This window comes from Ranitomeya imitator, chromosome 6 (assembly GCF_032444005.1).
Source record: "Ranitomeya imitator isolate aRanImi1 chromosome 6, aRanImi1.pri, whole genome shotgun sequence".
Lineage (NCBI taxonomy): Eukaryota > Metazoa > Chordata > Amphibia > Anura > Dendrobatidae > Ranitomeya > Ranitomeya imitator.
This window is the reverse complement of record NC_091287.1, coordinates 486,277,884-486,298,852: the sequence shown is the minus strand read 5'-3', so window position 1 is coordinate 486,298,852 and position 20,969 is coordinate 486,277,884. Positions and strand designations below refer to the sequence as shown.

General features: G+C 42.5%; 1 protein-coding gene across 3 annotated transcripts in view; it reads left to right on the top strand.

The window, feature by feature from the left end:
• TRIQK (triple QxxK/R motif containing) overlaps positions 1-20,969 on the top strand; it is a 233,056-nt gene that overhangs the window by 120,722 nt on the left and 91,365 nt on the right. For all 3 annotated transcript variants that reach the window (XM_069731615.1, XM_069731613.1, XM_069731614.1), the window contains one exon: positions 13,574-13,642. In XM_069731615.1, coding sequence (XP_069587716.1) covers positions 13,582-13,642 — 61 coding nt within the window. In that variant the 5' untranslated portion in view covers positions 13,574-13,581. The remainder of the gene's footprint in view (positions 1-13,573; positions 13,643-20,969) is intronic.

Here is a 20,969-nt window from a genome sequence, read left to right as displayed (position 1 = left end):
TAAGATATTTCTTGGCCCAGTCTTGACGTATTATCTTATGTTTCTTGTTCAAAGGTGGTTGTTTTTCAGCCTTCCTTACCTTGGCCATGTCCCTGAGTATCGCACACCTAGTGCTTTTTGATACTCCAGTAACGTTGCAGCTCTGAAATATGGCAAAACTGGTGGCAAATGGCATCTTGGCAGCTTCACGCTTGATTTTCCTCATTTCATGGGCAGTTATTTTGTGCCTTTTTTGCCCAACATGCTTTTTGTGACCCTGTTGGCTATTTGCCATGAAACGCTTGATTGTACGGTGATCACGCTTCAAATCATCTATACAAAATTCGGCTAGTAGTTGAACACTTAAGTAGAAAATTTGCTGAGGCGTACAACTCCCAAAAGGGACATCGCTATAGATGAAACTCTGGTTCATTTCAAAGGAAGGCTAAAATTCTGTCAGTACCTCCTGAGTAAGAGGGCCGGTATGGAGTTAAAGTGTAACAAGCTGTGCGAGAGTACTTCAGGGTACACCCACAGATTTAGGGTCTGGAGGTAAATCGCCAATGAATGCCCCCTGTCCTGGAGGTGAGTGGGGAAAATTGTGTGGGAATTGCTGCACCCACTGCTGGGTAAAGGTCATCACCTCTACAGTGATAACTTTTACACCAGCATCCAATCTTCAAGATCCTCTCTGCCAGATGTACAGTTGTTTGTGGCACCGTGCCAAAAAAAAAATAGGAGAGGCCTACAATAGCAAGGTGACATTAACCCCTTATCACCCCTTATCTCATTGCTACAGGGGAGTGGGAAGAGAGTGGCTAAGTGCCAGAATAGGCTCATCTTACAGATGTGCCATTTCTGGGGTGGCTGGGGGCAGATGTTTTTAGCCGGGGGGGGGGGGGGGGGCAAAAACCATGGTCCCTCTCTAGGCTATTAATATCTGCCCTCAGTCACTGGCTTTCCCACTCTGGCGGAGAAAATTGCACGGGAGCCTACACCAGGTTTTTCAATGATTTCAACCCTTTATTTTAACATGTAGAGCTCCAAAATTTTGCACACACAAGCTACTAACATTATTAGTGAGGGATATGTAAAAATATAACGGATATGAAATGGTTTACTCTATGTAAACCATGTCCCATATCCTCTCGTGTTTGGTAAGGAGAAAGCAAAAGCTGGCATTTGAATTACTGGCTTTTATGCGATCTAGCGCTGTATTAAAATAAAAAAAAAAAAATATATATATATATATATATATATATATATATATATATATATATATAATGTGTGTGTGTCAAGGCACACGTGCTGTCTGTGTGTAATCCGGAATTTTCCCGCCCCCATAGACTTTCATTGGCATATTTTTCTCAGAATATGCTGACAATCGCAGCATGCTGCGATTTTCTCAGCCCTTAAAATACGGCCGAGAAATATACGGCTGATGGAAGCTGCCCCATAGAGAAACATTGGTCCGAGTGCAATACGTTGTTTTTGCGCCTCTTCCTCGTCCGTATTTCTCTCTAGTGTGACGCCGGCGTATGTCTGTATGAAATTTCCACATCTTGTCCCTGGGATTTTTGCCCATCACTAAAAGCAAAACTGATCCAGCTTCTTCAAACTTGATTTCTTTTGGTTAACAGCAATCTTCAAGTCTGATCAGAGATTTTCAATTGTATTAAGGTCAGGGCTTTGTTTAGGCCATTCTAAGGGTACCGTCACACTAAGCGACGCTGCAGCGACACCGACAACGATGTCGATCGCTGCAGCCTCACTGTTTGGTCGTTGGAGAGCTGTCACACAGACAGCTCTCCAGCGACCAACGATCCCGAGGTCCCCGGTAACCAGGGTAAACATCGGGTTAGTAAGCGCAGGGCCGCGCTTAGTAACCCAATGTTTACCCTGGTTACCAGCGTAAACGTTAAAAAAAACAAATACTACATACTTACCTTCAGCTGTCTGTCCTCCGGCGCTCTGCTTTCCTCTGCACTGTCAGCGCCGGTCAGCCAAGCGGTGACGTCACCGCTGTGCTTTCCGGCTGGCCGGCGCTGACACAGGATGCAGGAGGAGTGCAGAGAAGCAGAGCGCCGGGGACAGACAGCTGAAGGTAAGTATATAGTGTTTGTTTTTTTAACGTTTGCGCTGGTAACCAGGGTAAACATCGGGTTACTAAGCGCGGCCCTGCGCTTAGTAACCCGATGTTTACCCTGGTTACCAGTGAAGACATCGCTGGATCGGTGTCACACACGCCGATCCAGCGATGTCAGCGGGAAGTCCAGCGACGAAATAAAGTTCTGGACTTTCCTCAGCGACCAACGATCTCCCAGCAGGGGCCTGATCGTTGGTCGCTGTCACACATAACGGTTTCCCTAACGATATCGTTGCTACGTCACAAAAAGCAACGATATCGTTAACGATATCATTATGTGTGACGGTACCTTTAAGGTACCTTCGCACTCAGCAACTTTACAACGAGAACGACAGCGATCCGTGACGTTGCAGCGTCCTGAATAGCGATCTCGTTGTGTTTGACACGCAGCAGCGATCTGGATCCCACTGTGCCATCGCTGGTTGGAGCTAGAAGTCCAGAACTTTATTTCGTCGTCAGGTCGGCGTGTATCGTCATGTTTGACAGCAAAAGCAACGATGCCAGCAATGTTTTACATGGAGCTAACAACCAGCGAGAAAGAAAAGTGAGTCGCCGTTACGTCACTGGATCGCTCCTGCATTGTTCTGGAGTTGCTGTGTTTGAAGTCTCTACAGCGACCTAAACAGCGACGCTGCAACGATCGGCTCGTTGTCTATATCGTTGCAGCGTGGCTGAGTGTGACGGTACCTTAAGACATTTACACATTTCCCCTTAAACACTGGAGTCTTGCTTTAGCAGTATGCTTTGGGTCATTGCCTTGTTGGAAGGTGAACCTCCGTCCCAGTCTCAAATCATTGACAGCCTGAAACAGGTTTTGCTGAAGAATAACCCTGTATTTTGCACCATCCATCTTCCCTCGACTCTGACCATTTTCCCTGTCCCTACTGCTGAAAAATATCCCCACATGATGCTGCCACAAATATGTGTCACTGTGGGGAAGTTGTTCTTGGGGTGATGAGCTGTGTTGATTTGGCGCCAGACATAGCATTTACCTTTGTGTACAAAGAGTTCAATTTTGGTCTCATCTGACCACAGCATCTTCCTCCATACATTTGGGGAGTCTCCCACATATCTTTTGGCAAATTCAAAACGAGCCTTACAATTTTTGTGCCTAGAGTTTTTTTTTCTGCTCATTGTTGAATAAAGGCCCCCTCTATGGAGTGTGGGGCTTATCGACAGATACTTCAGTCTCTGCTTGGGAACTCTGCATCTCTTTCAGGGTTAACTTTTAGTCTCTGTGCTGCCTCTTTGATTAATGCCCTCCTTGCCTAGGCTGAAAGTTTTGGTGGGCAGCCCTTTCTTGTCAGGTTTGTTGTGGTACCATGTTCTTTCTATTTGATGATGCTTCAGGGGATCATCAGAGATTGTGTTTTGTTTTTGTTTTTTATAACCCAACCCTGACTTGTACTTCTCAACATCATTGTCACTGACTGGTTTGAAGATCTCATCGGTCTTCATAGTGTTTGATTAGTGGTGCCTCCTGCTTAATGGTGTTTGAGCCTCGGTGGCTTTTCAGAAAAGGTAAAGTGTATATACTGACCGACATGTGACACTTAGGAAGTCCACCTGTGTGCAATCTATCACTAAGCATTTGACTTATGAAGGTAATTGTTTGCACTAGAAATGTTTAGAGGCTTCAAGCAAAAAAGGCTGAATACATATGCACATTATAATTTTTAATTATTTGAGCCCATAAATTTACATTTTTGCTTATATTTTTTCTCATTTCACTTCACCAACTTAGACTACACTGTGTGCAGAATTATTAGGCAAGTTGTATTTTAGAGGAATACTTTTTATTATTGATCAACAGATATGTTCTCAATCAACCCAAAAGACTCATAAATATCAAAGCATAATATTTTTGGAAGTTGCAGTGGTTTTTTTTTTTAGATTTGGATATCTTAGGAGGATATCTGTTTGTGCAGGTAACTATTACTGTGCAGAATTATTAGACAACTTAATAAAAACCAAATATATTCCAATCCCACTTATTTATTTTCACCAGGTAAACCAATATAACTGCACAAAATTTTGAAATAAACATTTCTGACATGCAAAATCAAAACCCAAAAAAATTAGTGACCAATATGGCCACCTTTCTTTATGATGACACTCAGCAGCCTCCATCCATAGATTGTCAGTTGCTTGATCTGTTTATGATCAACATTGCGTGCAGCAGCCACCACAGCCTCCCAGACACTGTTCCGAGAGGTGGACTGTTTTCCTCCCTCTAGATCTCACATTTTATGAGGGACCACGGGTTCTCTATGGGGTTCAGATCAGGTGAACAAGGGGGCCGGCCATGTCATTATTTTTCTTTCTTTGAGACCTTTAGGCTATGTGCACACGTTGTGGATTAGGCTTAGGAATTTCTGGTGCGGATTCTGTCTCTCCTGGCAGAAAATGCACCTGCAGATTTGTCACGTTTCTTGTGCTGTTCCGCAGCGTTTTTTGTCTGTTTTTTCCTGCGGTTTTCTTGCGGATTTGCTGCATTTTTTCCCCCCTGCAGTTTTCTATAACTGAATGGGTACAAAATCGCTGCAGATTCACAAAAAAGAAGTGACATGCTGCTACTTTTGAACCGCAGCATTTCCGCAGCGGATTTTCCGCAAAGTGTGCACAACATTTTTTTTCTCATTGATTTACTTTGTACATTGCGGATCTGCAGCGTTTCTGCACTGCAAAAAGCGCTGCGGATCCGCAGAGAATCTGCAACGTGTGCACGTACCCTTACTGGCCAGCCACGCTCTGGAGTAGTTGGAGGCATGTGATGGAGCATTGTCCTGCATGAAAATCATGTTTTTCTTGAACGATACTGACTTCTTCCTGTACCACTGCTTGAAGAAGTTGTCTTCCAGAAACTGGCAGTAGGTCTGGTAGTTGAGCTTCACCCCATCCTCAACCCGAAAAGGTCCCACAAGTTCATCTTTGATGATTCCAGCCCATACCAGTACCCCACCTCCACCTTGCTGGCGTCGGAGTGGAGCTCTGCCCTTTACTGATCCAGCCTCTGGCTCATCCATCTGGCCCATCAAGAGTCACTCTCATTTCATCAGTCCATAAAACCTCTGAAAAGTCAGTCTTAAGATATTTCTTTTCCCAGTCTGGACGTTTTATCTTATGTTTCTTGATCAACGGTGGTTGTTTTTCAGCCTTCCTTACCTTGGCCATGTCCCTGAATATCGCACACCTTGTGCTTTTTGTTACTCCAGTAACGTTGCAGCTCTGAAATATGGCAAAACTGGTGGCAAATGGCATCTTGGCAGCTTCACGCTTGATTTTCCTCATTTCATGGGCAGTTATTTTGCGCCTTTTTTGCCCAACACGCTCCTTGCGACCCTGTTGGCTATTTGCCATGAAACGCTTGATTGTTCGGGGATCACGCTTCAAAAGTTTGGCAATTTCAAGGCTGCTGCATCCCTCTGCAAGACATCTCACAATTTTGGAGTTTTCAGAGGCCGTCAAATCTCTCCTCTGACCCATTTTGCCAAAGGAAAGGAAGTTGCCTAATAATTAAGCACACCTTATATAGGGTTTTGATGTCATTAGACAACACCCCTCCTCATTACAGAGATGCACATCACCTGATTTACTTAACCCCTTCTCGACCTTTGACGCCACGTAGGCGTCATGAAAGTCGGTGCCATTCCGACCCATGACGCCTATGCGGCGTCATGGAAAGATCGCGTCCCTGCAGATCGGGTGAAAGGGTTAACTCCCATTTCACCCGATCTGCAGGGACAGGGGGAGTGGTAGTTTAGCCCAGGGGGGGTGGCTTCACCCCCTCGTGGCTACGATCGCTCTGATTGGCTGTTGAAAGTGAAACTGCCAATCAGAGCGATTTGTAATATTTCACCCATTATAACGGGTGAAATATTACAATCCAGCCATGGCCGATGCTGAAATATCATCGGCCATGGCTGGAAATACTAGTGTGCCCCCACCCCACCCCTCCGATCGCCCCCCCAGCCCTCCGATCTGGCCGGTACACTGCTCCGGCTCCCCTCCGTCCAGTGCTCCGCTCCCCCCCGTGCTCTTGTCCGCTCCCCCCGTGCTCCAATCACCCCCCCGTGCTCCAATCACCCCCCCTGCACTCCGATCCACCCCCCCGGTGCTCCGTTCCACACCCCCGTGCTCCATTCCAGCCCCCCCGTGCTCCGTTCCACGCCCCCCGTGCTCCGTTCCACCCCTCCCGCACTCCGATCCCCCCCCCCGTGCTCCGATCCCCCCCCCCCGTGCTCCCCCCCCACCCCATCATACTTACCGATCCAGCCGGGGTCCCGTCCGTCTTCTCCCTGGGCGCCGCCATCTTCCAAAATGGCGGGCGCATGCGCAGTGCGCCCGCCGAATCTGCCGGCCGGCAGATTCGTTCCAAAGTGCATTTTGATCACTGAGATAGATTATATCTCAGTGATCAAAATAAAAAAAATAATAAATGACCCCCCCCCCTTTGTCACCCCCATAAGTAGGGACAATAAAAAAATAAATAAATTTTTTTTTTTCCACTAATGTTAGAATAGGGTTAGGGTTAGGGGTAGGGTTAGGGTTAGGGGTAGGGTTAGGGTTAGGGCTAGGGGTAGGGGTAGGGCTAGGGGTAGGGGTAGGGTTAGGGCTAGGGGTAGGGGTAGGGGTAGGGTTAGGGCTAGGGGTAGGGTTAGGGTTAGGGTTTCGGTATGTGCACACGTATTCTGGTCCTCTGCGGATTTTTCCGCTGCGGATTTGATAAATCCGCAGTGCTAAACCGCTGCGGATTTATGGCGGATTTACCGCGGTTTTTCTGCGCATTTCACTGCGGTTTTACAACTGCGATTTTCTATTTGAGCAGTTGTAAAACCGCTGCGGAATCCGCACAAAGAAGTGACATGCTGCTGAATGTAAACCGCTGCGTTTCCGTGCAGTTTTTCCGCAGCATGGGCACAGCGATTTTTGTTTCCCGTAGGTTTACATTGAACTGTAAACTCATGGGAAACTGCTGCGGATCCGCAGCGTTTTCCGCAGCGTGTGCACATACCTTTAGAATTAGGCTATGTGCACACGGTGCGGATTTGGCTGCGGATCCGCAGCAGTGTTCAATCAGGTTTACAGTACCATGTAAACATATGGAAACCAAATCCGCTGTGCCCATGGTGCAGAAAATACCACGCGGAAACGCTGCGTTGTATTTTCCGCAGCATGTCAATTCTTTGTGCGGATTCCGCAGCGTTTTACACCTGTTCCTCAATAGGAATCCGCAGGTGAAATCCGCACAAAAAACACTGGAAATCCGCGGAAAATCCGCAGGTAAAACGCAGTGCCTTTTACCCGCGGATTTTTAAAAAATGGTGCGAAAATATCTCACACGAATCCGCAACGTGGGCACATAGCCTTAGGGTTAGGGTTGGAATTAGGTTTGTGGTTATGGTTAGGGGCGTGTTGGGGTTAGGGTTGTGGTTAGGGGTGTGTTGCGGTTAGGGTTGTGTTTAGGGTTATGGCTACAGTTGGGATTAGGGTTAGGGGTGTGTTGGGGTTAGTGTTGGAGGTAGAATTGAGGGGTTACCACTGTTTAGGCACATCAGGGGTCTCCAAACGCAACATGGCGCCACCATTGATTCCAGCCAATCTCGTATTCAAAAAGTCAAATGGTGCTCCCTCACTTCCGAGCCCTGACGTGTGCCCAAACAGTGGTTTACCCCCACATATGGGGTACCAGCATACTCAGGACAAACTGCGCAACAATTACTGGGGTCCAATTTCTCCTGTTACCCTTGTGAATCAAAAAAAATGCTTGCTAAAACATAATTTTTGAGGAAAGAAAAATGATTTTTTATTTTCACGGCTCTGCATTATAAACTTCTATGAAGCACTTGGGGGTCAAAGTGCTCACCACACATCTAGATAAGTTCCTTTCGGGGTCTAGTTTCCAAAATGGGGTCACTTGTGGGGGGTTTCTACTGTTTAGGCACATCAGGGGCTCTGCAAACGCAACGTGACGCCCGCAGAGCATTCCATCAAAGTCTGCATTTCAAAACGTCACTACTTCAATTCCAAGCCCCGGCATGTGCCCAAACAGTAGTTTACCCCCACATATGGGGTATCACCATACTCAGGAGAAACTGGACAACAAATATTGGGGTCAAATTTCTCCTGTTACCCTTGGGAAAATAAAAAATTCTGGGCTAAATAATTATTTTTGAGGAAAGAAAACGTATTTATTATTTTCACGGCTCTGCATTATAAACTTCTATGAAGCGCTTGGGGGTTCAAAGTGCTCACCACACATCTAGATAAGTTCCTTTCGGGGTCTAGTTTCCAAAATGCGGTCACTTGTGGGGGGTTTCTACTGGTAAGCCACATCAGGGGCTCTGCAAACGCAACGTGACGCCCACAGAGCATTCCATCAAAGTCTGCATTTCAAAACGTCACTACTTCACTTCCGAGCCTCGGCATGTGCCCAAACAGTGGTTTACCCCCACATATGGGGTATCAGCGTACTCAGGAGAAACTGGACAACAACTTTTGGGGTCCAGTTTCTTCTGTAACCCTTGGGAAAATAAAAAATTCTGGGCTAAATAATTATTTTTGAGGAAAGAAAACGTATTTATTATTTTCACGGCTCTGCATTATAAACTTCTATGAAGCACTTGGGGGTTCAAAGTGCTCACCACACATCTAGATAAGTTCCTTTGGGGGTCTAGTTTCCAAAATGGGGTCACTTGTGGGGGGTTTCTACTGTTAAGCCACATCAGGGGCTCTGCAAACGCAACGTGACGCCCACAGAGCATTCCATCAAAGTCTGCATTTCAAAACGTCATTACTTCACTTCCGAGCCCCGGCATGTGCCCAAACAGTGATTTACCCCCACATATGGGGTATCAGCGTACTCAGGAGAAACTGGACAACAACTTTTGGGGTCAAATTTCTCCTGTTACCCTTGGGAAAATAAAAAATTGCAGGCTAAAAGATCATTTTTGAGAAAATAATTTTTTTTTTTTTCATGGCTCTGCGTTATAAACTTCTGTGAAGCACTTGGGGGTTCAAAGTCCTCACCACACATCTAGATTAGTTCCTTTGGGGGTCTAGTTTCCAAAATGGTGTCATTTCTGGGGGATCTCCAATGTTTAGGCACACAGGGGCTCTCCAAACGTGACATGGTGTCCGCTAATGATTGGAGCTAATTTTCCATTTAAAAAGCCAAATGGCGTGCCATCCTTTCCGAGCCCTGCCGTGCGCCCAAACAGTGGTTTACCCCCACATATTGGGTATCTGCGTACTCAGGACAAACAGGACAACAATATTTGGGGTCCAATTTCTCCTATTATCCTTGGCAAAATAGGAAATTCCAGGCTAAAAAATCATTTTTGAGGAAAGAAAAATTATTTTTTATTTTCATGGCTCTGCGTTATAAACTTCTGTGAAGCACCTGGGGGTTTAAAGTGCTCAATATGCATCTAGATAAGTTCCTTGGGGGGTCTAGTTTCCAAAATGGGGTCACTTGTGGGGGAGCTCCAATGTTTAGGCACACAGGGGCTCTCCAAACGCGACATGGTGTCCGCTAACAATTGGAGCTAATTTTCCATTCAAAAAGTCAAATGGCGTGCCTTCCCTTCCGAGCCCTGCCGAGTGCCCAAACAGTGGTTTACCCCCACATATGAGGTATCGACGTACTCGGGAGAAATTGCCCAACAAATTTTATGATCCATTTTACCCTACTGCCCATGTGAAAATGAAAAAATTGAGGCGAAAAGAATTTTTTTGTGAAAAAAAAAGTACTTTTTCATTTTTACAGATCAATTTGTGAAGCACTTGAGGGTTTAAAGTGCTCACTAGGCATCTAAATAAGTTCCTTGGGGGGTCTAGTTTCCAAAATGGGGTCATTTGTGGGGGAGCTCCAATGTTTAGGCACACAGGAGCTCTCCAAACGCGACATGGTGTCCGCTAACGATGGAAATAATTTTTCATTCAAAAAGTCAAATGGCGCTCCTTCCCTTCCGAGCCTTACCATGTGCCCAAACAGTGGTTTACCCCCACATGTGAGGTATTGGTGTACTCAGGAGAAATTGCCCAACACATTTTAGGATCCATTTTATCCTGTTGCCCATGTGAAAATGAAAAAATTGAGGCTAAAAGAATTTTTTTGTGAAAAAAAAGTACTTTTTCATTTTTACGGATTAATTTGTGAAGCACCTGGGGGTTCAAAGTGCTCACTATGCATCTAGATAAGTTCCTTGGGGCGTCTAGTTTCCAAAATGGGGTCACTTGTGGGGGAGCTCCAATTTTTAGGCACACAGGGGCTCTCCAAACGTGACATGGTGTCCGCTAAAGAGTGGAGCCAATTTTTGATTCAAAAAGTCAAATGGCGCTCCTTCCCTTCCAAGCCCTGCCGTGCGCCCAAACAGTGGTTTACCCCCACATATGAGGTATCAGCGTACTCAGGACAAATTGGACAACAACTTTCGTGGTTCAGTTTCTCCTTTTACCATTGGGAAAATAAAAAAATTGTTGCTAAAAGATAATTTTTGTGACTAAAAAGTTAAATGTTCATTTTTTCCTTCCATGTTGCTTCTGCTGCTGTGAAGCACCTGAAGGGTTAATAAACTTCTTGAATGTGGTTTTGAGTACCTTGAGGGGTGCAGTTTTTAGAATGGTGTCACTTTTGGGTATTTTCAGCCATATAGACCCCTCAAACTGACTTCAAATGTGAGGTGGTCCCTAAAAAAAATGGTTTTGTAAATTTCGTTGTAAAAATGACAAATCGCTGGTCAAATTTTAACCCTTATAACTTCCTAACAAAAAAAAATTTTGTTTCCAAAATTGTGCTGATGTAAAGTAAACATGTGGGAAATGTTATTTATTAACTATTTTGTGTCACATATCTCTCTGGTTTAACAGAATAAAAATTCAAAATGTGAAAATTGCGAAATTTTCAAAATTTTCGCCAAATTTCCGTTTTTATCACAAATAAACGCAGAATTTATTGACCTAAATTTACCACTAACATGAAGCCCAATATGTCACGAAAAAACAATCTCAGAACCGCTAGGATCCGTTGAAGCGTTCCTGAGTTATTACCTCATAAAGGGACACTGGTCAGAATTGCAAAAAACGGCAAGGTCTTTAAGGTCAAAATAGGCTGGGTCATGAAGGGGTTAATTGGTAGTTGGCTCTAAAGTCTGAACAGCTTGGAGTAGGACAACATGTATAAAAAGTATCATGTGATCAAAATACAACTTGCGTAATAATTCTGCACACAGTGTATTTAGTGCTGATGCATCACACACAAATTTTTTAATACAATGCAAGGATGTTTGAAAAATTATGCTGATGTAAATTAGACGAATTATAATATACTGTGTGTATGTGTGTATATATATATATATATATATATATATATATATATATATATTTTTTTTTTTACAAGGCATAACTGTTTGTTTTAGCAGTATTAAAACTCACAGCTTGAAAAATTGCTAATTTGTCTAATTCTTCATCAAATTTAAGATCTTTATGTTAACAGAAAACATCAACATAAATTTACCACTAACATTTAGGGTATGTGCACACGTATTCTGGAGGACTGTGGATTTTTCCACAGCGGATTTGGAAAAACCGCAGTGCAAAACCACTGCGGTTTTTCCTGCGGATTTATCGCAGTTTCTACTGCGGATTCCGCTGCGGCTTTACACCTGCAGTTTTCTATTGGAGCAGGTGTAAAACCGCAGCGGAATCCGCACACAGAATTGACATGCTGCGGAATGTAAACCGCTGCGTTTCCGCGCCTTTTTTTCCGCGGCATGTGCACTGCGGATTTCGTTTCCCATAAGTTAACATGGTACTTTAAACTCATGGGAAACCGCTGCGTATCCGCAGCTGCGGATCTTCAGCAAAATCTGCAGCGTGTGCACATACCCTAAAGAATCCATCTGCAGGTGTTTGCTACCTCCAAAGGTTGCAAAAAAAACTCGGGTCAATCAAGGTCAACTTTTCGCCGCCAATTGTAACATTATGGGTTATAGTTTAATTTGTGACAAAAATGTATATGTACTGAGGAAATCACAAACACTTTTTTTAAATGCTGCTACAGTGTCGGCCATTACTAGCTCTTGTGGTCGAGCATTGACTGTGGGTCTGACTTCTCTATCTGTAAAGTACCTTTTCCTATTTAGCTGTCGGAATCGCCTACCCAGAATGAGTGCCCCCTGCTTCTTAATAGGTCTCTGGAAGGAATAAGTCATGTGCCAGTCCTTCGTACTGACCACATATGTATTTCTACATATAAATGAAATCCCCCACTGAGACGTCTTTTTTTTTTTTTTCTTTTTAAGCTAAACAAGCCCAACTTTTCCAAACTCTCATCATATGAGAGGCCTTCCATCCCTTGTAATAATCTAGTTGCCCGTCATTGAACTGGTTCTGAGTTCTGAATATCATTTTTAAATTGTGAAGCCCAAAACTGGATCCTATTTTGGCCTCACACGTGATTTATAAATTGGTAATAATACGTTGAAATCATAGGATTTTATCTCTCTGTAGGCATCCTAAAATCTTGTCTGCTTTTGCAGCTGCTGCTCTTCTGAGAGCATCATGATTTGGCATAGAGACCCTTATTCCAACTATGTATCACCTAGTTTTCTGGGTCCAGCCATTCTGACACAGTTTTCAGATTTATCAATGCATCAGAGGTGAGAGAGCTGCCTCAGCCCACACCAAGCTCTGTATGTACATAGCTATAGACAGTGAGCTGCTTATCACAGAAGGGGGTGGAGTTGTACTACCAGGCACTCTCTTCCATAGTTCAGATAATGATGATCACAAAGTGATAAAACCTTTGGTGTAAGTAAACAAAACCACGTGACACATCGTTGAATTCTGTGATTTAACCCCTACTTCATGGTGTCTTCAGATTACATAGCAGCAACCTTCAGATAGATTCCCTTTAAGTTAAATCTGACTTGAAAACAAAACACATTCTCTCAATTTCTTGATCATGTGGAAGTATTCCAGAGTTCTTACCAAATAAGATGACACATTGAAAAATGGGGCTTTGTCACTAAGGCCAAAACTGGCTCTCACTAAGAGGTTAAAGGTATTGAGGAATTAATTTACAATATTTAATTTTACTTACTTTTTTTGTTTCTATTCCTGGAGAACCCCTTTTATAAAGAGCAGTGAAGAAGGCAGATGTGTTGCATGCAATAACATCAGTGTTTTCAGTCCTCCATAATAGTTATCGATGTGTACATAAAACAAGCAAGTATTGTATCTGGAAATGACTATTACTTATCCTTCCATCTCAAAACTGTCAAATAATTTTGCACTCCTAAATTCATTCTTGCCTTAAAAAAAATTCTATTGTAGTCGTAATGGACTAGAACATTAGACACAGCCTGTGGACAGGTTGTGGAAGCAGATACCACTGTCTGGTTATGCTTTATATCCACTCAATATACTTTTCCCTTTTTGTTACAGTGGGAAAAATGGGCCGAAAAGACGCTTCAGCAACAAAAGTGCCGATTGATCAATATCGTAAGCAAATCGGTAAGCCTTTTTATTGTAGGAATGTTATTGTAGAGTTGACACGACCCCTTTAAGGGCTTTAATAATTTATATAGAAACATTTATAAAAGGGAAATATGGCAAAAAAAGTCATTGTTAATATCCTTTAGAAAGCCTTGCCATTCAACCATGTTTTTTTAATCAAGGGGCAAAAATTGACAGGCCCTCATCAAAAAAAGAATTGCCCCAGGCATATGTGTGTATGGAGGCAATTAGCATCCCTGTAGAAATTCAGCAAAATTTTACCATATTGTTAAAGATTGCCGTTTTCTGAACTCTGCTCATCAGACGTGTTTATTGTTCCATACATGAAAGAGGCCTGTGAAAAGTTCACATCCAGGAAAACAAATAGATTATGCAGTCAATTTTTTTGTGACCTGCAGTCTTGCCTAAACCTTCAAACAATTCTCTTAAGACCAAGGAAAAATAAGAGATTTAGTTCTGCTCCCTTCAAAGAATTTCTAACTAAACAGAATCTATCTTAAAGGATAAAAAAAAAATGTCTGACGACTCTGGGAATGTTATTTGGAGGATGGATCCCTATAGGAATTGATATAGCTAATATCTCTGCACTTCTCTCTTGGCTTTAATTTGTTAAAGGGAACCTGTTGCCAGGTTTTTCCCATTAAAAGTAGGGTCAGCACCTATACGCCCTCATGTACAGCATTCTAGAATACTGTGTATATGACCCCAATATGCTCTGCAGAACACTGCAAATAACTTTTATTATTTTCCAGTCCGATGGGTGTTATTGGTCTTGATTCGGCACCTCCTCTTTTCTTGCTTCGTGTGGATGACGCTTTCTACTTCATCCACAGAGCTCTCTGTATCGCGCTCCTGCGCAGGTGCACACCTCTCTGCCCTGCCGTTGGCAGAGCAAAGTATTGTAGTGCGCCCGCGCTCTTCGTCTTTTCACAATGCATTCGCATTACAGTATTTTGCTGTGCCCCCAGCAGGGCAGAGAAGTGCACCTGCGCAGATGTGCGATCCCCGGGCCACAGTATAGATTACATAGAAAGTGTCAGCCACACGACGCAAGAGAGATCAGGACCAGTGACACCCATCGGACTGGACTGCGGCGTAGGTGAGTATAATAAAAAGCAATTTTTTTATTTGTATGGAGAGCACATTGGGGACATATAGACAGTATTCTAGAATTCTGCCACATAGAGCGTACAGGTGCTGGCCCTACTTAGTTTGGGAAAAACCTGGTGACCTGTTCCTTTTACCATTTAACAAATATTTTTTTCTTGCAATTTTATTGAACTTTCACACAAAATATATAATTGGTTACAGGGTCAACCAGTAGCCACAGTTTGGCAATTCAGTTGTTTTTTTTTAATTTTTCTTTTTTAGCTTGATGTGCCAGACATTTTTACAAATAGGACAAACGGAAGCAGACGTAATGCTCTTATTTTCAGAGTAATGGTAGTTTGTAACTTCAGAATCTAAACTACTTATTGTTTAACATATTGACCAAGAAATGAGCTTGATAACTAGAGTGACCACCAAATTTCATGGTACAAGTGGTGGGAGAATTGATGGACTTCAGTCCAGCTGATAGTTTTATCTGCGACTGTTGGTCCTTAGCTTGGCAACTCTTTTCTCTTACCTCCCGGCATTCCAGACTCTTCTTTTGATTAGCCAAGCAGGCATGATGCCAATATGGCAGCATGATGTGCACATGATATCACGCCAGTTCAGCTAATCAAATGAAGAACTGGGATGGCCAGGAGATAAGAGGAGGTTCGCTGGGGTTTCATCCATCGGTCACAGATTACTGATATGGCTGATGGGCCAGAGTCTTGGGAATTGATTCTCTCCTCTCTATGAATTGCTTAAATTAATTTACGAAGAGACAATATGATCTGAGCTTTGGTTATAAATTTTAAATCTAGTAGCCCTGGGGAGGGACGTGACTGACCATCCAAAACTATTCACGAAAAAGAAAATGTCAAAGTCCCTGTCAAAAACCTTTTTATGCTTGACCGTGTTTATTAACTAGGGAACTAGGCTTTCTTCTACTGCAACCATAATTGTGTATTTTTAACGTAACAGAAGAGGGTTTTTCAGATTTTGTCATCCTACTTTGAGAGCATCCACATGCAGCTGACAAATTTTACATTTTGGTAAATAGAATTAGACTTTAAAAATAAATTAAATAAAAAATCTGACTTTCAGGGCATGATCTAGCATTTAAGGAAAGTTGTCTGTGTCTGCGTTTGAACATGTACTTAAGATCAGCTCGGCTTGCACGGACATTGCCTGAATCAGCAGAATTTTCGAAACCCATTCATAGATAAAGGCCAGCAATTTCAAAATCATCCCAAAAGATTAATCAAAGCTTTTACACCAAAAAAAATGGCTTAAAAATTCAGAAAAGTTGCACAATTTTGGTGCAACTCTTTTGCAGCAAAATTTTTCGACTTTGCCTTTTTCACACAAGTTTCACTCAAGTTCATCAAAATATGTGGAACTGTGGCATGATGCCATAGCTCATCTAAATCATGACAAGCTGTGGAGTTCTGTATTCCAGACATCTCCTTTCATTCCCTGACTGGAGTAAGATTTCTGGCATAGCACACGGAGGCACACGTCACTCATCAGATGCTTCAGATAGGGCACTTCTTCATGAATAATTGGCATCTGACTGCACCACGCCCTCTCAAAAAGAATTGATGAATTGGGGTCTTAATTTTATTCAATCATGGCTAAAAAAAAATAAAAATGTATAGGAGCCTGTGAATCGGCCTGCATATTTTGGCAAGTTACACCTTATTCGTTGTGTGCACAAGTCTTAATGAAGACAGCGCTGGAATAAGGTGCACCGAATTCATTAAGAGACGTATGGCTCTTAATAAATTGGGCGCATTTTACAACTGACACGTTCTTCTGCCTGTTCCTCTCTTCAGGGACTGGAGTACATTTCCGGTGTACTTTACTCGTCAATTTAGATTAATTTGCCAAGCTGACCTCGTCACACTCCATCCAATCCCCATACTACATTCACATTGGCAAGCTGATTGGTACTAGTGTAAAAACGCCAAAAGTTGCAAATTTTATTGAACAACTTATGGTTTGCACAAAAATTATTTGACATTTCAAGGTGTATTTTATACAAAAATTCTGGCATAATACACATTGATGAATCGGGCCCTATGTCTTTTGCGAATCCTTATATATTATTTCTAAACACTTTTTTTTTTTGATGATTACTTTGTATCTCCGTTCATACTGCACCCACACACACACCCAAATGATACACCATTTGAAAGGTAAACTTGCCCCCATCAGTAAGAAAATAGCCAAACAAACCACACATCCATGATGTGATCACACAATACAGTTTAAACATTAATTTTCAAAAACCTGCTGTAAGGAAAAATTACCTGCAGATGGCACCACACTACCCCAAAGCACACTACCACTAGCACAAGCTGCTTACAGACATTACAAACAAATCCTAACATTTACCTTGGGGGCTTTCCAGCTTGCCGAACTCCTTGCCCAGCCGATTTGAGGCACATTGGAGGATTGCACACTTCACTGCAGGTGGGTCACATATGCAAACACATTTGTAAACATGCACTGCCTATTCTTTTGCACACTTGCTCCATTTATACTCCACGAACACACAAATGATACACCATTTCAAAGGTCATATTACTTGCAGGTGGCATTTGCCTTTGGGTCTTTCTAGCTTGCCTAAAGGTACCTTCACACATAACGATTTCGTTAACGATATCGTTGCTTTTTGTGACGTAGCAACGATATCGTTAACGAAATCGTTATGCGTGACAGCGACCAATGATCAGGCCCCTGCTGGGAGATCGTTGGTCGTTGGGGAATGATCAGGACCTTTATTTGGTCGCTGATCACCCGCTGTCATCGCTGAATCGGCGTGTGTGACGCCGATCCAGCGATGTGTTCACTGGTAACCAGGGTAAACATCGGGTTACTAAGTGCAGGGCCGCGCTTAGTAACCCGATGTTTACCCTGGTTACTGTTGTAAAAGTTAAAAAAAACAAACAGTACATAATTACATTCCGGCGTCTGTCCCCCGGCGTCAGCTTCCCTGCACTGTGTCAGCGCCGGCCGGCCGTAAAGCACAGCACAGCGGTGACGTCACATGTCAGATGTTTCCAGATATATGTGATGTGGATGAAGAGGTGTTCTCATCTCAAGTGTCATGGCTGGAATTCATCAGATAGAGATGACTTGAAGCAGTTGTAAGATAATCAAAGAAGCCATGCAACCATGTAAATAACAGCCTGGATCAATTCTTTTCATATTGGGCTGCCAAACTGCAAACAAATATCAAAGCGGCCTTGGATATTGGTGGTGAATCTCTGACTGATGATATTCCTCTTTTTCAGTCACGTGAAATCACCAGTACTGATAACACTGGACACCCTGGTGCAGCATTGAAATAAATTATTTGTAGCAGATATTCATTATTACACAACCCTTTTTGGGTGCCTTTTAAAATGCTTAAAGGTTGTCCAAGCTAACAATGAAGTTAAAAGGGGTTTTCCCATGAAAAAGTTCATGTTAATCAATATATCTTGGAATTATGATAATTTCCACAATTGGATGTATTTTTTTTAAAACAATGTTCCTGTGCCGAGATAATCTTACATATGTCCCCCTGCTGTGTATTGTGTAATGTCTGTCTCTGACCATACAGAAACATGGTCTGCTCATACCACATCTGCTGGCCAGGGAGGGAAATGCTTTACCTCCACAAAGAATCCGCTGCAATCCCATCTTGTCCTGTCTGTATATTCTCTTTTGCGTCCTCCCTGCCCAGGAGCTGTGGTACGATCAGACCATGTTCCTGTACAGGTCAGACGCAGCCATTACACAGTACACAACAGGGGCACATAAGATTATCTCAGCACAGGGACATTATTTTAAACCATCAAATTATGGAAATTATTATTATTCCAAGTTATAGTGATTAAAACTTTAACATTCACTTTGTTAGTGGGAAAACCCCATTTAAGTCCTAACTATTTTTAATAAAAATACCTAACCTCTTTTACAATGTACTTCAATTAAAGTTTCCCTACCCTTCCCTTTTTACTCTATTCTAATTTCTATTTTTTAAAAGGGAACCTGCCATGTCGTCTTTGCATATTAAACTGCCCTCAATGTGTAGTTAGTGATGCAATGTGCAGCACTAATCTGTTCCCCGCCCCCTCCCCCCCCCAAAAAAAAAAGTCCCCATATATATCTTATAAAAAAAAAAAAAGTTTTATCCTTAGGTGATTGCCTCACATACCTTCTGTTTGTCATAGGGGTTTCGCTTTGTAACGGTTCAGTCATGGTCACTCAGGGTCATATTGTAATTAATTATTCACGCCCAAAGCATTGTGATTGCCATGACTGGCCCTACGTCACCGAAACCACCTAGCAAATCGCGTACGTGCGCACTGCCCATCCGCTCCCCGTGCTTGTGCCCTGGCTCTGGGTGTACAACCCCAGCTTATTATGTGCACATGCTCCTGACCTGAGTCAGTGGCTACATGACATGCTGTGACTCACGGCTGATAAGTTTATATGTAGTAACGGACTTTTTTTTGTTACGGAGTTGCAGCTTCTATATCTTGTCTTTTGTATAGAGCTCACGTTGGCATTATTACAACATACTTTTTTTAAGTTGAGTTTATTAAAATAAAATCTGTTCCATTTTTTTAAACCCTGTCGCCTTTTCCTTGTCTCTGGTAGCTCAATACTACGTTCAGCTATCTTCCTATCGTCAGTGCCCTAGAATGGCGTGGCCAGGCACATACTTGACCAGCTTCTCCATCCAACTCCATCTGGTCACAATCTTATGACCAGGGACGAACGGGTGCCACGATCTTGTAATGGGTGGGAGGGGTTCCAGCTATTTATCACCCAACCACTAAAAAACTGATAATTAATAATATATATAATATTTATATTTTATATGAATATATTTTAGAGTTGTTGGTTTCACTGCAGCCTTGCAGCGTTGGGGTCCTGGGTTCAAATCCCACCAAGGACAACATCTGCAAGTTGTATGTTCTCCCCATGTTTGCGTGGGTTTCCTCCGGATTCTCCGGTTTTCTCCCACACCATAAAGACTTACTGATAGGGAATCTTGATTGTGAGCTCCACTGGAGACAGTCCCTATAATGTCTGTAATGCACTGTGGAATTATTGGCTGTATATAGGTGAGTAAAATAAATATATAAATTTCCATTTACATCTATGACTGCAGTGTTCTTACCCTAAATAGAATTCTTTTTCTCTGAGGACCGATAATTGGCTACTTTGTGAAGCAATCTTGGGTACTGGTCATGCAGGGATCTCACAAACCGGAAATCAGGAGCTGTGTTTAGAAGGAAAAAATTAAATAATTTATTGTGTATTTTTTTTTTTTTTTTTATGTACGAATAGCTTTTTTGATGAGAGGTCTTCTTAGGCATCTACTTTATTGCATCAGCCTTCACTAGTACAATGGATGCTATCTTTCAGTGGTTGTGCAGTCTTCGGCTGTCTAGAATGCACTTGATTGATATAATCTAACAAGATGCTAATCTGGCAAGTATGAAAAAACTCATTAAATTGTGGTTGATGGTGTACAGTGTTTCTGCAGACCACATTATTACAGTATCTCATTAATTACTGTAACATTGTCAGACTGAAGCTGTTGTATATTCATTACGTCTATTTTTCTTCTTATTTCGCAATTAATGAAAATACATGATTTCATGAATTTTTTTTGTGTGTAACACTATACCTGGTTAAAATCCTTATTTAACACCCAGTAAATTTGCCTGATTTGCACCATACGAGCTCAGATGTTACTGTTGCATGATCATTCTTGTTAGAAAGGTACCTGTTCATACAGTATATTTGACGCTGTTTGACTCCCACAACCCCTGGGTGTCTGCAGCAAAATCTGCATCTGATGCACAGATTTCACCTTGTGCATTGCAAAGGATATATGCACAGTGAAAATCCAAAGAAAGAATTGACAAACTGCGGATGTAAAAAGCCGTAGGTCAATTTATGTGCGGAAAATACCTGGAGCTTGCAGATGGGATTTTTCTTTTTAAATATTCATTTAGCTGATATTGTATCATTCTGCGAATCATCATCTATATATGTATGGAGAGAAACCTGTCAGTCTAGCGGAGTAGGAAAAAAATAGACCGTACCCACCTGACTAGTGAGCTGTTTTCCCACCGGCAGTGTATCAGAATAATATACACTGCTCAAAAAAATAAAGGGAACACTCAAACAACAGAATATAACTCCAAGTAAATGAAACTTCTGT